The 16,374-nt window shown below is 33.4% G+C and overlaps 1 protein-coding gene across 4 annotated transcripts in view; it reads left to right on the forward strand.

Moving 5' to 3' along the window:
- Positions 1–16,374, forward strand: part of SMARCAD1 (SNF2 related chromatin remodeling ATPase with DExD box 1) — a 92,590-nt gene that overhangs the window by 61,245 nt on the left and 14,971 nt on the right. For 3 of the 4 annotated variants that reach the window (XM_020909422.2, XM_020909423.2, XM_020909426.2), the window contains 3 exons: positions 328–409; positions 1,712–2,103; positions 11,128–11,327. In XM_020909422.2, coding sequence (XP_020765081.2) covers positions 328–409; positions 1,712–2,103; positions 11,128–11,327 — 674 coding nt within the window. Of the gene's footprint in view, positions 1–327; positions 410–1,711; positions 2,104–2,311; positions 2,762–11,127; positions 11,328–16,374 lie in introns of those variants that run through there. The other variant, XM_020909427.2, reaches the window with a different exon arrangement.

Here is a 16,374-nt window from a genome sequence, read left to right on the forward strand (position 1 = left end):
AATTTATGAAAAAGCTTAACTGCATGTTGAAGTTTAACTGAGCAAACATGTTTTGATATTCTGGTATTCAGAGTACTCCATAGCAAGAGCAGAAATGCAAAAACTGTCAAGCTTCCTTCCCTTTGAAGAGACTGTTGTATATTTACGGAAGTGAAATTATATATACAGAAAGCATTTGTAAAGAGCAACATAAAAGCAAGTGTGAAATCATCAGATATGAATTCTTTTAAGTTTTTAAGTGATTTACTTTTTAAAGTATAAAACTTTTCTTTTCAACAAGTCGTTAATTCTAGATTTTTAATAAAAAGATCAATGACTTATTTCTAGGAATTAAGGGAAGTACTCAAGGAACATGAATGGATGTACACAGAGGCTTTAGAATCTTTAAAAGTATTTGCAGAAGACCAAGGTAATTATCTGTTCTATATTATTATAGAAAATTCATACTTCCCAATATATTATATTTTAGTATGTAAGAAAATAGTAAACTTATTAGTTAATAACCAGAGAATGGGATTGCAAGAGATATTAGAAACCAGTTCCCTATATTCCTTGTAATCATTGTAAGATAGATGTTCTCACCTACACTACATGAATATCAAAAGCATCAGTATCAGAAACTTATAAGGTGAGTGTCACTGGCATGGAAGAAAGGCACTGATCCCATAGTGGAATATTTTTAACTTTAGTAACTTAAGGGTAGAGAAATAGTGGGGCAAAGTTGAACCACACATGTTTAGTAACATTCTTAAGTAGGAATCAAGTAGACTAGCTCTTCATTGCAAAGCCAGTTTTTTAAAAGCCCAACACAATGGCTGTAGGTTTTTTGTTGTTTTTATTAATGGATTATTTTAGGTAATGCTGTACAACAAGTGCTCTTAATGCAGAGAATGGTATTGTGTGGAGAAAAGAAAGCCACCAATATCATCAGTTCTGAGTCCGAAATAAGATTCAGAGAAGAAGGATTATGAATGTGAAGAAATGTGAAGAAATTCAATTTATTTTTCTTAATTTTTAATACATGTACAAAAATGAATGTATGAAAATGTGCAAGTCTCAAAGCTCTTTGAGTAGGTAAAACATTCTAGATAATAAAATAATGGTTATAGATCAATTGTTCATATTTCTTACTAGTATGTAAAATAAATGTACCTTCAATCACAGACATCTTAGAAATCCATGGAATATAATAGATTAATCAGTGATAAAGTGGTGGTGCTTTTTAATAGTATATTTAAATGACTTTTAGTAAAGATGAACCTAGAATAGTGGAGATGGGTGATGGGAAAATTAATTATAAAATGGATAGTTTTAATTTAGGATGAGCATTGTTTTTCTAACACCATCAGTTTTGGCCTGGGGATGGGACTGCTAAATACCATCATGGGTGACTTATGTATATGCAGCTGCCTTTTATATTCTCAGGATCTTTGATGGAAAATGAGGATTTATATTTAATTCATTTTAAGAAAGAAGTTATCACCTGTTTTTGAAACTATATTTCAATTCATTGTATAATTTCAAATTCCACTTCAATATTTCTCTTTAAGGAAAATCAAGATTTAACAATAAATTGTGATTGAATTCTGCATTGAAAAACACATGAATACCGTTGTAAATATTTTTCTTATATGAAATCTTTAAGTCTTATATCTTTATATTTAATTTATATCTTTCTAATATAGTTATTTTTGTCTCTCTTTGTACTCAGATATGCAATATGCTTCACCGAGTGAGTTTCCAAATGGAAAAGAGGTTTCTTCAAGAAATCAAAATTATCCTAAAAATGCAGCTAAAACAAAGCTGAAACAGAAATGCTCCATGAAACCACAAAATGGTTTTAACAAGAAACGTAAAAAAAATGTATTTAATCCTAAAAGAGTTATTGAAGACTCTGAATATGATTCAGGCTCTGATGTCGGTAGTTCACTAGACGAGGACTATAGTAGTGGTGAAGAAGTGATGGAGGATGGCTATAAAGGTAAAATCCTTCACTTCCTTCAAGATGCTTCAATTGGTGAACTTACTTTGATTCCTCAGTGTTCTCAGAAAAAGGCTCAGAAGATAACAGAACTCCGGCCCTTTAATAGTTGGGAAGCTCTGGTAAGGCTACATTTTTTTTCCCTGTGTGTGTGTATGTGTGTGTTTTCACTGTACCGTTCATAGTCAAGGTGTCTTCAGCCCAGGGAAGCATAGATGGGGTGGCCTTATCCTGTGTAGAGTCAAACATTACTTATCATTCTAAGCCAATAGTATTTCAAATAGTGTCATATGACCTTATTTTGAATGAATTAGGGGGTGATTTTCCTGAAAAACCCCAAGCTGATTGGCTGGGCATACTGTCACTCATTTTTTTGCACAGAAACTTGGTTCATTTAACTGCAGAAGAAGAAATTAGAGCTTACCATTAAGGAAGGAGTTGTTTGCTAGCCTGTTCTGATCTGTTACTGCTGAGACACCATGCAGAAAGCAAGAATGTGGCAAAATTTTACAACCACTTGAAGAGCAATAGCAACATCCAGGGGAGCTCCATGATTCAAAATGCCAGCCTAAGTGTTTTATGCTTCACCACAAAAGAAGCAGTTGTTTATTTTCTTTTTCTTTTAAAAGTGACAGCTCAATCTCTAACATGCTTTTCTTGGTTAAACAACGCGGCCATTTTATGGAGTGTAGCAGGCTGCAGCGTTTTTAAGTGGAAAGATAGAAAAGTGTGTGGAAGCCTAGAATTCAAGCGTTAGGTGAAGGGAAGGCATAAGCATTGGTAAGTACACTTTGCATGATCATTCTCTGGGATTTCGTTTCCTGTAAACAAGTTTTATCTAAAATACCTGTATTTTGAGTTTTATAAATGTCAACAGTCAGCAAATCTTATTCATACAGAGAGAAATAAGAACTCTTGTCTTTTAAATTTTGCTTTATCTTTTATGAAAATGTGGGCTTTTCGAGCATGAATTTTAAACAAGCCCTGCTGTGAAAGCAATATGGATGATTTTTTAATAGCTCTAGAATATGAAGTAACTCTTGATGCTTTATAAAGTTTTAAGTTTTATTAACTTAAGGAGTTAAGTTGCTTTGTGATTAATTTTGTACTTGGTCAAATCTGTGTGAACCTAAGTTCCCTTGATGAGTATCTTGAAGTGGCAGTGGGGGAAGGTCCCTGAACAATGGCTATTAAATAGCATTTTTTGAGAAATTAAAATATTTGAAAAATAAAGAAACAACATTACTAATATTCTGTGACTTTGAAAATAAATAAATAAAGAGATTCATTTTGCCTAAAGCTTTTGCTTTTACAGAGAACATCTGTCAAAGCAGGCCCTTTCAAACTTGTTTGGCTTTGCCTAAGTGATTTATTTGTTAAAGTATTTGCTGAAGGGCTTTCTTGTTCTTCTTTTCTTCCTTTTCTTCTTTCTTTTAATCTTGAATGGTCTCCTATGTTGTTGCAGAGTTGGGTTGCTCAGGCTTGTTGGGATTCTGATTTATTTAATAAGGAATGCAATTATCTGTGCCAGTATGTTTAGTCACTGTAACCACTTGCCCACATATCTTACAGTAAAAGTAAATTATACCAGAGTGATATGTCCCAGATGCTTTTAAAATATTCAGCAACTTAGCATGTAGAAAGCATATTTCCCCTACTAATTAATTGGCATAGTTTAAATTAGTCTTGACATGAATTTAGAGATTATCTACTTAAACCTCCTAAAGCATCTTGCCCCCTTTCTTAGAGCTGAATACAGAGACTGTTTTCACTAGCCATTCATCTTATGTTGATTATTTTATATAGCATTTAAAAAGCAAACTTGGCCACTTGAGTTTAGCATATACAGTGCTTCAGTTAAAAAAAAAGTAAATGTAACTTTTGGGAAAAGTTAGTAAATGTTAGTAAAAGTTAGTAAATGTAACTTTTGGGAAATGAACAGTTAATATTAGCAAGTCAGTGTGTATGAGCTTTGTGTTTTAATTTGTTTAGGACTTTAAGCTTCTCCTTTCAGTTAGTTTAGAATTTTGAATGAGACTAGTTTAAAGAGCAATTTAATGTCTTAAAGTTATTAAAGGAAAGTCAATATTATGTACATTTTGGTAAAAAAAAGAAAATGCATATGTTATAGTTTACTCCTTCCCTATTAATCAGAGAGGCTTGCTAACACACCTGTGAGCTACTTCAAAAAGAAACAAAAGAAATAGCATTTACCTTTGTTTTCATAACTACTATTTTTATAAATTCCTATGAGTATTAGTTGAAATTTTAATTATGCCCCTCAGTCATACTTAAGTGAAAATTACAAGGCATTATGTATATTAAGAGCAGTATACAAATGTCTAGTAAACTAGACATTATTGTTGAAGCTTATTTTAGTCTTAAGGATTGGAAAATTTGGCAGAACTTTAAAAACTCATTAGATATTTCATTACAGTGCAAACTGAGCCAATAAATCGAGTATACACATATATTTTAATTATGATTTTTGCCAAGATGACAGCCTCCATAACGTTTATGGGTTAAATGTAATCATTAGTATTTCATTGTCTTATTTTATTATAAAATTAATTTGAGTGTGAAAATTATCTTAGTGTCTTTTAAAACAAAAGTTGTAAAGTTGAACAATATGATATGACTTTATTGTCAGAGAAGTACACTTTTAAAAAATACTCTGAGATATTCTAGTCACCTTATTTTACATGAGGAAAATTATGTTTTTTTTAACAAAATAAGTGCATTATGTGAGGGTATTTAGGTTTGCAGCTTTATATCCTTTTTAAAAATCAAAATCTAAAGATTGTCAAATTATCCTCATAGTTTTTCCATTACTCTTATTTTTCTGCTTAATAGCAGTAAAGTATGTGCTTATGGTGAGAAGCCACGTCGTTAAATCATGTAGACTTTGGGAATATAACCAGCCAAAATGTTATTAGTTTAAAAGCATATACTGTTAATGTGGTAAATTTGGGGTTTTTATTGCCGGATTTCACACATTTGATGGCACTAGTTCATCCACCGCTTACTGAATTTTTATTTAGCTTTGTGCAAAGTAAGGTGGAGATACTATTATGTCTATGATAATCTTACATGTTGCACATTTATACTTTAATCAGAACGGTAGTATATACTGATGAATTTTCAATTCATGAGTAGCTAACTCTATGTAAGTAGCTCAACCTAAAACGTTTTCATGTATGCATTTACTTCCATAACATTTAGATCAGTATAAATGCAGTTTTCTTTGCCTGTTAACCAAGCAAACAAGGTTTACCCCATGTGGAAGCGCTAAGCTCCTCCTCGTGCTGCCCCCACCCTCTAGTAGCTGATATTACAAGTTTTCTTTGGCTTTGTTCCCTGGTGGTCACTGTAAAACGTCTGTGGGTTTGTCACTCGGTGCATTGTAATGTGCACTACTTACTAACAGCGTGGCTTCAGTAAAATGAGTAACGTTGCTCTATTCAGGCTTTGTTTTCATTTCTATAAGTTTGATAAATATTTATTTTGAAACTACATATGCATTTGAGTACTTTGTAAGCTGCTGTCCCACTTTTTATGCAGGTGGGGAATTAAATCTGCTTTGAAACGATTTTCCCCTTCCTAGAGAAATTCAGCTACACGTGCTGTAAGAGCGACACGTGGTGGCAGGAGATAGGTACTTCCGTTTGTGACTATTTTAAAAACATTAAAGGCCTTAAAGGAATACTTTTTAATCAAAAAGATGGTAATCAGGGCTGTGTTGATGTTCTTTTTTCTTGAAGTTATCCAGTTAAGTATCAATTACTTTTTCTTTCCCTCTGAAAGAAATAGCTTTATCCTTTTTTTTTTTTTTGAAGAATTTTTGTCTAAAATTGAAACAGTACATGCAAGAAGAAAAAAGAAAGTCAAGTTTAGCCAAAATTCTATCAAATATAGTCACCACTTAAGATTTATTGAGTATCCATCTGTTTATGTGTACGTTTGTATGTATATTTCACATTATGTAATTAGGGTCATTTTTATGCTAATCAATAACTTTAGATTTCTTAGTAGATCCTGCTTTTACAGAGTACTTTGTATTTCTTAAATCTTGTTTTAGTGAAGCTAAGTAACTTACAGGATTGTTAAGTGCTTTTTGTCTTCAGAGCAGTGACATAACAGTAGTTTTCTTACATCTTTTCTTAAGGGGAGATGCCCATCTCCCCTGCCTCCACACACACTTGATGAAAATATTTTGAAATTGAAATTAAATGTTGGATTTTTTTAATGTTTATTATTTATGCATATATTTAGATAAACAGGTTAAACAATTCTACAGACTTGTTCTCCCTGAAAATCCATATCCATCCACTTCCTAGCCCATTTCTTATACTGCAAATAATTGCTTCCACATCTTGCCTGATTCTTATCACTTTTATATCTCTAGGTAATATAAGCATAATGCTTTTCCAAATTTTTCATTTTCAGGCCTTACTTGTTGACATGACACAAGACATTATAGCGTTGTGGTAGTATTAGCTCTCTTCTCACTGTCTGTCTCACATGCCCATTTCCCAGGCCTAGCAATATGTTAAGCATGTGATAATTTTGAAAATCTTTTTTTTAGTATCTACTTCATTAGACTATGCAAATGCCTTTCATAACTGAACCTTGTAATATAAGCATGATTGCTTTTTTCCCCCCTTGCTCAATATTTTGTTTTCCTTAGTTATTAGCTGTCTTGATTTTTCTCTTTTCTTAGTTTTGTATTTATACTTGTTACTTCAATTCTAGACTCTTCCCTAGTTGTCTAAATTTCCCCTCAGTTATTAAACACTTCAGATATTTTATCAGTTTTGTCTCCTTGAAAAAGTCTTCTGGAGTCTTAAGACGTGCTCCGGTTTGGAGTGCTTGTTTATAGGTCAAATGATCAGTTGTGCCATTGGGGTCTGATTTCCCTGACATCTTGAGGAAACTTGTTTTTCTGTCTTTGTGTTTCATGCTTCCTTATTTAGTCCCTTGGTTTTATAAATACCTACTAGCAAGTGATTGAATAATAAGAGAGCTAAATGCTGCTGCTGCTAAGTCACTTCAGTCGTGTCCGACTCTGTGCGACCCCATAGACGGCAGCCCACCAGGCTCCCCCGTCCCTGGGATTCTCCAGGCAAGAACACTGGAGTGGGTTGCCATTGCCTTCTCCAATGCATGAAAGGGAAAAGGGAAAGTGAAGTCGCTCAGTCGTGTCTGACTCTTCGCGACCCCATGGACTGCAGCCTACCAGGCTCCTCCGTCCATGGGATTTTCCAGGCAAGAGTACTGGAGTGGGGTGCCATTGCCTTCTCTGAGAGCTAAATGGCCTTGTTTTAAATCCCAGTTCTGACATTTTCTAGCAGCTTACATGACCTTAAGCAAATTCTCTCTCTGTTCCTCTATTTCTTCATCTGTAAATATGGTACTGACCAGTGGAGCAGTCTAAGGATTGTAAAGTGCATGCCTGTTCAGTTGTCTGTCTCTTGAAAAAAGTTAGCTTCAGATACCCACAATATATTATTAGTGAAATGTTAAGAAACCATTATAGTTTTCTACTCGTCCATCAGTGTCATTTCTAGACATATTGAGTCAAACTTTTTTGAATCAAATCATTTTTCTGTCTTTTTAACCCACTTTATGCTTTAAAACAGGTTTATGACTGGTGACATTACCCCCAGTATATTTAAGACTACTTTTTTCAGCCTCCCTTTGGTAACTTGACAAATTCCTGTCCAGTGAGATACAACAGAAGTATACTGTGATTTTTGAAAAAAGTCCTTAAAGGATCTCTTCTTCCTGTTGGTGTGATGTTGGGAACCACATGCTGAGGATATTGAAGCAACAAAGTAGAAGTTTTGGTTTTTGGAACCACTCTACCAGAACTGAACTGCTCCCTAGAGTCTTCATTTACATGAGAGAGATGTTTTGCGTTTACTATTACTTATTACTAAAGCTAATATTAGCAAATTTATCAAACAGTGAAACTTTTTTCTCTTTCTGATGAGAAATGAAACTGATGTCTTACGTTCATTGACAGTGTATCACTACTTAGATCTAAATTCTAAATTAACAGCAATAATTTGGATCATTTCTAATGTTGCTTGTCTTGTATGGAAAGAGGGATAAAGAGTGTGAGAAGCTCAGGGAGTTAAGTTTTGAAACTTTGACTTCAAAAATATCCAAAATGTCAAGTCCACTAAGTCTCAATCAGACTGTTACAGCATTGTGAAATGATTTGCATTTTGCACACCCCATCATTGCCCCTACAAGAATATCAGACATAAACATTAGAACAGTGTAGCAAACTTTTGTGTACTCATCGCCGGTTTCAGTTACCGCTTGGAGCTCGTTCCATCTGTCCTCCCTTCTCCTCCATTCCCCATCTCCCACCACCTTCCTCTGCCTCTTTCCCTCCCTCCTGCCCCAACCCTTCCTGTAATCTTTGGTGAAGAAACTGTATCATTTGTTCTATAGCTTCTCAGTCTGGGCTTTTCTGGTTATATTTTCTGTGGAATTAGAAGTAACAAAATTAGAATTAGATGTTCCCACCAGTACTATTAAATGGTTGGTGATGTGTTCTTTCATCAGAAATTGGTAATGTTTGGATAGTTGTTTGTTTAATGTATGTTTATCTCTTACTTCTCTAGGTTCTGACATATTAAATTGATCTTTTTTGAGTCAAAACTGTTCTTTGTGATTTCTGGCCTTATTACTCTGAAAGGACTTCCTGGATCATATCATACCCATGAACTTTTGTTTTTTTTTTCCTTGTGAGAGTCAGATACAACTTAGTGACTGAACAACTTGTAATGCCAGTTGTTAACACTTAAAATTGTATGTTGTGTGTCTTTCCCAATGACTGTAAACCACATGAGAACAGGGAATATGTCTGTATACCAGGTATGTTCACCAGCCAGGGCAGTGATAAATAAAATTGTTATTTTATTAAAAAATAAAATGTAAAATAAATGTCAGTTGGTTGCAGAAAAAAAGGGTTTTTGCTTTTTAACTTTCACGGTTTTGTTTATTTTGTTTATTTGGGGAGTTACTAGTTTTTAGTGAAAAGAGCATAGACTTTGGAGTCTTTTATCCTGCTTTGTAACCTTGAGAATTGAGCCTTGATTTATCCATCCGGAACTGGTGGACTGATCTTGGAGTTGTGAGGATTTAATGAGTCTTACCTAGCAGTCTCCGGCACATACACAACACACACTGTTCCTTTTGTTTTTTTTTCCTGGCTATTCTTGTTTGTTCTCTCTCACACATACATATCACAAACATATACCCAACAATAGACATGAGATTGTTTTGGGGGGTTCCATTTAAAAAAAATACTGTAGTTCTAATAGAACCTCCTTAAAATCTTCAAGGCACTGATTCCTACATATCCTGTTCTTTATGTGTAAATCGTTTCCCTGAAAGTACCAAATGGAAGGTTACATTGTGATTATGAATGTTTGTTATCCTTGTGAAAATATAAAGTAGTGTGCAAATAACTTTGTATTTCACAATGCTGTTTTTTGGCATGTTGAATCTTTGTTTTGTTTTTTATTCCTGCAGTAAAGTAATAATATGGCTTTGGAACAGATTAAAAGTTTCATTTCTTACCAACTTTAAGTTAGATATAAAAAATGTGTTAATATAAACTGTATTTTTAATGAAATTTTCTCAGTATATCCTCTACTAAATTTCTATTGCTTGAGCGTCTCTGTGAACTTAGAAATATTGTGATAACAGGGATTATTTGGAGTTGTTAATGAGGTTCTTGTTACAGCTTGAAAAACTATGCCAAGTAAGATGTCATGAGTCAAAATTGTGTGGTTTTATCTTTTTTTTTAATTTTTCCATTTATTTTTATTAGTTGGAGGCTAATTACTTTACATCATTGCAGTGGTTTTTGTCATACATTGAAATGAATTAGCCATGGATTTACATGTATTCCCCATCCCGGTCCCCCCTCCCACCTCCCTCTCCACCCGATCCCTCTGGGTCTTCCCAGTGCATCAGGCCCGAGCACTTGTCTCATGCACCCAACCTGGGCTGGTGATCTGTTTCACCCTAGATAATATACATGTTTCAATGCTGTTCTCTTGAAACATCCCACCCTTGCCTTCTCCCAGAGTCCACAAGTCTGTTCTATACATCTGAGTCTCTTTTTCTGTTTTGCATATAGGGTTATCGTTACCATCTTTCTAAATTCCATATATATGTGTTAGTATTTTATCTTGATAAGATGGTTTTAGTTTAGTTAGATTTATTCTGTTCTGAATTTTGTTTATTTTTCTTTTTGTCCAACAAACAGCTTTCAAATAGCTACTGGGGTTTTTTCTAATCCTTTACACTAAAATTTTTTTTTTTTTAACAGATTTTCAGGGTATATTATTTTTAAGCTATGTGGAAGAATTCTAATTGTGTTAAAACTTCTACATTGTGAAGTAGTCAATATCTCCTTTAGAAAAATAAATATGAATATGTTTTGAAAGAAACTGAGTTTTCACACAAAGCCATTTATCAAAGTCTTGTTTTAAAATTGATATTATTTTTAAGTTTAATCAAGCTATTGATTTGATCACAGTTAACTTTTGATTCGGGCAGTATCTTTCCAAGTATTAGTCTCAGTTTAGGGTAAAATATCAAGGGACAATATCAATAATTGAAGTTTTGAAAGCTTGAGGGGTTGTACTTTGATGCTAGATAGGGAAAAGTATGTTTCAGAAAAATTAATCTTATAGTCATGTGACTGTATGTCATATTCATAGGATGTAACAAAAATAAGAGATCTGGTCTGCATTTATTACATTTGTCATCGTTACCTTTGGTAATAGACATGAATCGAGTTTTAAAGGCAAAAAAATGACTGGTAGGAGACATTAACAATTACGTTAGAGTTTCTCCCATAAGAGAACAGCCGCTAGAATCAAAGTAACAAGCTTGGGATTGTGTATTTTGTAGAGAAAGATGTATTTTATTTCAACATGATGAGTTTAAGATGGCAGATTTATCAAAGAGAAATATGAGAAATGAAAATGCTGGTTGTCTTTGCACTTGGTTTAGGAGGGTCATTAATAAAAGTTTAAGAAACTTTTTCATCACAAAGAAAGAAATTGAGATTGACTCTAGATCTGAACTGTTAAATTATTTTTCTTTTCATGCCATAGTTCACGAAGATGTCCAAAACAAATGGCTTATCAGAAGATTTGATATGGCACTGTAAAACACTGATTCAAGAAAGGGATGTAGTTATAAGGCTTATGAACAAATGTGAAGACATTTCAAATAAACTGACAAAACAAGTTACCATGCTCACTGGAAATGGAGGTGGATGGAACACAGAGCAACCCTCCATTCTAAACCAAAGGTAACACTTGTATGCACCTATTTATTGTTTTATTTCAGTTATGTACATTTTTAAAATTATTTCTACATTGTGCCTAGGAAACTTAACCATGGAAATGATAGGAAAACTAATGTTAAAAGGAAAAACCAGGGTCTCCTAAAATGGTGTATAAGTGGTGTGTGAATTCTTTTCCATTGATCTCCACTCCCCTTCTCCTCAGTCAGGATATTTTCCTCCATTATCACATTGTAAGTTAGAGGGAGAAAATATTATGGTCTTACATAACCTATGTTTTCCTTGTGATGACAGATAATTTCTTATAGTCATAGAACCTGAAAAGGTGGTTTTAGCTACCTCTTTACTTAATTTAGGGCTTCGAAGAGTCATCTGCTCAATTGTTTCAGTGTAAAAATTTGTCTTAGTTCAATTTCTTTTTAATCATGAATGAAACGATTAAAATATACTTATGTATGTGATTAAATGTTTTAAATGCTTTCAAAAGCCCAAATTTTTAAATATTTTTGAGGTAAAAACACAAAAAAGGATACTTTTATTAAATAGATTATGTAAGGAAAAATGATATAAAAAGAAAAAATACAAGAAGTATATTCCCCCACCTGCTGCTGTCAGTAAAATACCTTGTCAGAATTCTTGCAAAAAAATAAGCATTAAAGTATTTTCACTAAAAAAAATTGTCCAACAACCAGAACATACTAACACAGCATTTTGTGATTGTGAACATCCCTACTTTGCATGATGTTGGGATATGGTGGGCGGATGGTTTGTTTTGAACTTCTTTTAAAAGTTTATTTTTAAGTTGTCTGGAAACTTAGAACTATTCAGAATGCTTCCATTTTAAAAGAGGTATAAAATTGTTTACTGTGATAATCCATACAGAGGCAGAAACATGAAAACAATTGAGGTTTCTAAGATCAGAGCCTAGTTAGAATTATTTATGATATATCCATACTCTGCAGTGTTATGTAATTTTTTAAATGAATTATTTCTTTTTGGAATATTTCTGGTAGGTATATAATAAGATTAGCACCAGGGCCTCATTAAAATTAATTACCTTCATTGGTGATTTTGTATGCTTCTGATATTTTACTAATTTAGTGATCAAAGCATATTTGCTGATCATTGGTTAATTAAAAATCAAGATATGAAAAAAAAAATCAAGATATGGTTACTGGCCTTTAATAGTAAGCTACAATCTTTTCTGTGCCCTTCTAGGGTGCTATGGGATGGTGTAGGGAAACGTGATGCAGTTCCCACAAAGAAGCTCTTTTCTCTGTTGCATAGAAAGAACTATGACCATGTCAGCAAATTCATCTCCTAAAAGTGTAGTTGGAGCTGCTCCTTCTTGTTCTACAGCATTGGATATGGGGAGTTCTTCACTCTACAAGGCTTACCCAGTTGAGTCTACTTTATCATAATTTGGATTTTAAAAAATCAAGTGCTTTATTGCATCAACTTAAAAAATTTCTCTCTTAAACCCACATCCACAAAGACCTGTCACTTGTAAATAGTATGACCAGTTATTAAAGCTATCCTTTCCATTAGACTAAAGATTTTTTTATGAAATATTGAACAGATGAGAAAAATAGTTAATTTTTTTAGGTGCTTATTGTATATAGTCCAAAGTACAACTTCTGAAAACCTGTACAGATAGTCTAGAGTTTATTTAGATACACTTTTAGGGGGTGAAATTTGTTGTCTTGGCTTTTGTTTTAACCATTGTAAGTTGCACAAGCAACTTGCAGATTTTTACTTGGTATACCGGCCAAGCATAGTGGCTGCTTAGTATAGAAACATTTAAAGTACTTTCCTTGCCTTAGGAAAGGATTTATTAGCACAGAAGAAAATATTAAGCAATCCTGATGAATAACCTGTTGTGCTTTTGCTTAACAGAATGAATTCTTTGTAGTAAAGTTTATTTTGAAGCAAAATTATGTTAACTATTTTCCTATTGTGAATTTATCAGAATTATAACAGAAAAATAACCTTTTAGAGATAAAATACAGACATAGTGTAACTGTGACATATTTTTATCTATGTAATACACTGTTAAAGTCCTGGCAAGAGAAAAAATTCTCATATGTATCTCAAAACCATTAACATTCATAATCTTTAAAACATCAAAGTTAAAGTTGCCTTAAGTTAAAATATAATAATGCAGTGAGGGAAAAGTTAAAAAAAAACCTCAGCATTATTCCTGTTTTATTCCTATCATAAATATAGCCGTCTCTCAAGCTTTAGCATAATCAGCATTTTGTCAGCTTTATATTGTTCTAACTGAAAAGATATCTGCAAAGATATTCAGTGTAAAATAATATTTAATCATGTGTGTCCTGTCTTTTTCTGGGCTAAATCTACTAAGGTTCTTCTGATCTTGTTCATCCTCAACTTGACAGGGTGATTCTATATCCTCTTCCTAAACAGTTGCTGTGAAACCATTTGACAGTGACGTCAAATGCAAATCTGTACTGCACACATAATCCAACTAACTCAGAGTCCTATGATATAAATATTTTAGTAGTTTGGATACTGCTATTAGTACAAACTATTATTGTGGTAGTATTTTCAGCATTCATGTTATACTTAAAGGATATAAATTTTTGATCAATTAGAGTCCCTGATCTGTTTCATATGAGCTACTGCAAAAAGTTTAGCCCTCTACTTCTGCATTTTACACTTAAATTTAGCACATTGTATATACTCCAGTTTTCTATTTCAGGCCTTTCTCACCTTTCAAAATAAATTTGAAGCTATTTTTTTCTCTGACAGGAAATTTAAACCCAATTTAATTTCCCTCTGAAAAGAAATCAAAGTAACTTATATCTGAAAGGATTTTCCCCCCTAACAAAACAAGTAACTTTAAACATGCTGCCTCATTTTCTTTCATGATGTCAGAAAATCTTAAAATCACTTTTTTCATCATTGGGAGGTAAGAAAACCTGCAATGCAGGATAGTTATGGTCCCTTACTGAGAAGAGATCACTTACCCACCTCACAAGGCCCTGGCTATACTTCTTACAATTCAGATAACCCTGAGCAGTTTATATTCTTAACCTGTAAACTTGTGGTTGGGGTTTATATGCAGTCAAAAGTTTTTAGAAAACTTTGAAATGTTAAGATTAATGGAAAGTGTAATTGTAGTAGCAACTAAATATTAGTGATTGACAGAGAAAGACTATAGCTGCCCTGTTTTAAAACTTGTCTTAACAAGTGAATTGGAAAAGTGTTTGCCAAAACTTCATTTTCAGTGATCCTTCTGCTTTCTGAAAAGATTTGTGTTATGGACAGCAGTGCTGCAACAGACAGTTACTTGTAATTTAGATAATTTAGTTACTTGTAATTTAGATAAATCGAGCAGAAGAGCAAATACACACATACATGTACTCAGTAAAGGTATTTAATGTCATGATCAGAACAGCTACTATGGCTGCTTTATGAATGTGGATGAAATAATTGTATTTGAATGGAAAATTCAGTGTAGTAGATGGTTCTCAAAATCTCACCACTTTTTAAAATTTTATGTATAGTTAAGGATATTTTAATAGACTCCTTTCTCAGCATGTGTTAGTGATGCATAAATTCAGTCATTTTTGTTTGTTAAAAATATTTATTGGGTATTTGTGGTCAGTTTACATTGAGAGAGCTTATTGGCTCTTGGCATGTGTTTATAACTGATGTAAAGTGCCTACCTTATCGAGTTTTTCATCATTTTCATGGAATGTGAACCCTGATCTGTGGGGGATGACTACGATGTTAGGAATGACTCAGAAACATAATAGAAAGTTCAGTTTAAAAATAGCAAGTCCTGACTGTAGAGTAGATGGGTCAGAGAGAGAAAACTTTCCTGTTTGCTGTTCAGTGATTGAAGGCAGAGCTCTGGATCAGACCTGGATTGAGTACCAGCTCTACCACTGTTGACACAGATTTGGATAACTGTGACCTTAGGCAAGTTACTTAACTTCTCTGAATCCCAGGGAGGATTTCTTATCTGTAAATGGAGATGATTATAGTAATAGTACCTACTTTATAATGTCGGTTAAATAAAGTAATAATGCATGTAAACCCCATAGTAGAGTGTCTCGAATCCAGTATTAGCATTTATTCTGACTACCAGTATAGTAGAATTTATTTGGATCTGAAAAATTGAAATACCTTCAATAGTATATTCTCCTTATTATTACTTTTGTAGTGGCATAGAAATAGTATTGGCCAAGAAGACCAAAGACATTTTAAGATATTAACTGTAAAGACTTCAGCAACACTGCTGACTTTTTTCTACCTCTACTTTTAATTTTTTCAGATGAGAAATGTTTTGCAGATTGCACACCCCACAGTTGAAGAATAGGTTCTGATTTAACATGGATACCTTTCTACCTTACCTCTTTGACCCCAGTTCTAGTTAAAGTGTCTCAATTTCAGAATTTGACCCATTAACCATTTATCATACCCATTGCTGTGTCAAGACACATTCCCTGTGTGCAGATAGGATATGTGTAACAGAAATTAAAGAGACAGAATAAAAGCTGTAGAATGAGGAGCATGGCCTTGTCTTAAGTTTTCATGTTAATGCGGGGTTTAAGCTGCCCTCAAGAGTGTAAGAATATGCTTTTGAATGAGAGAGACTTTCTGAGTTAAAATTTTAGCCATAAGATTTTGCTTTGTAGTTATGCAGCCTTAGGCAAATTGCTGAGCCTCAGGTTTTTTCATCTGTTAAAATAATAGCCTACCTCTATGGAATACTAAAAGATTGAATGAGGTGAAACCTGAAAGTGATATTTTTGTCTATCTGTGTATATAGTAGATGTTCAGTAAATACTAGTTTTTAACAACTTGAACTTTCAGAAAAAACTGTTGTTTTCATCCACTGTAACCCTTCCATGTTACCTTTCAAGAAAGTTAATCCCAGGGATTAATCTGTTATGTGTTCACAAATTAAATAACATTTTGACACTTGCCTGCTGTTTTCTATTCATTGGTATTTAATTGACCCCCCCCCCAGCAAGTTTACATTTATACGTAGTTCAAACATAAATACACAATGCATACATGC

This window comes from Odocoileus virginianus, chromosome 21 (assembly GCF_023699985.2).
Source record: "Odocoileus virginianus isolate 20LAN1187 ecotype Illinois chromosome 21, Ovbor_1.2, whole genome shotgun sequence".
NCBI classification, from domain to species: Eukaryota; Metazoa; Chordata; class Mammalia; order Artiodactyla; family Cervidae; genus Odocoileus; species Odocoileus virginianus.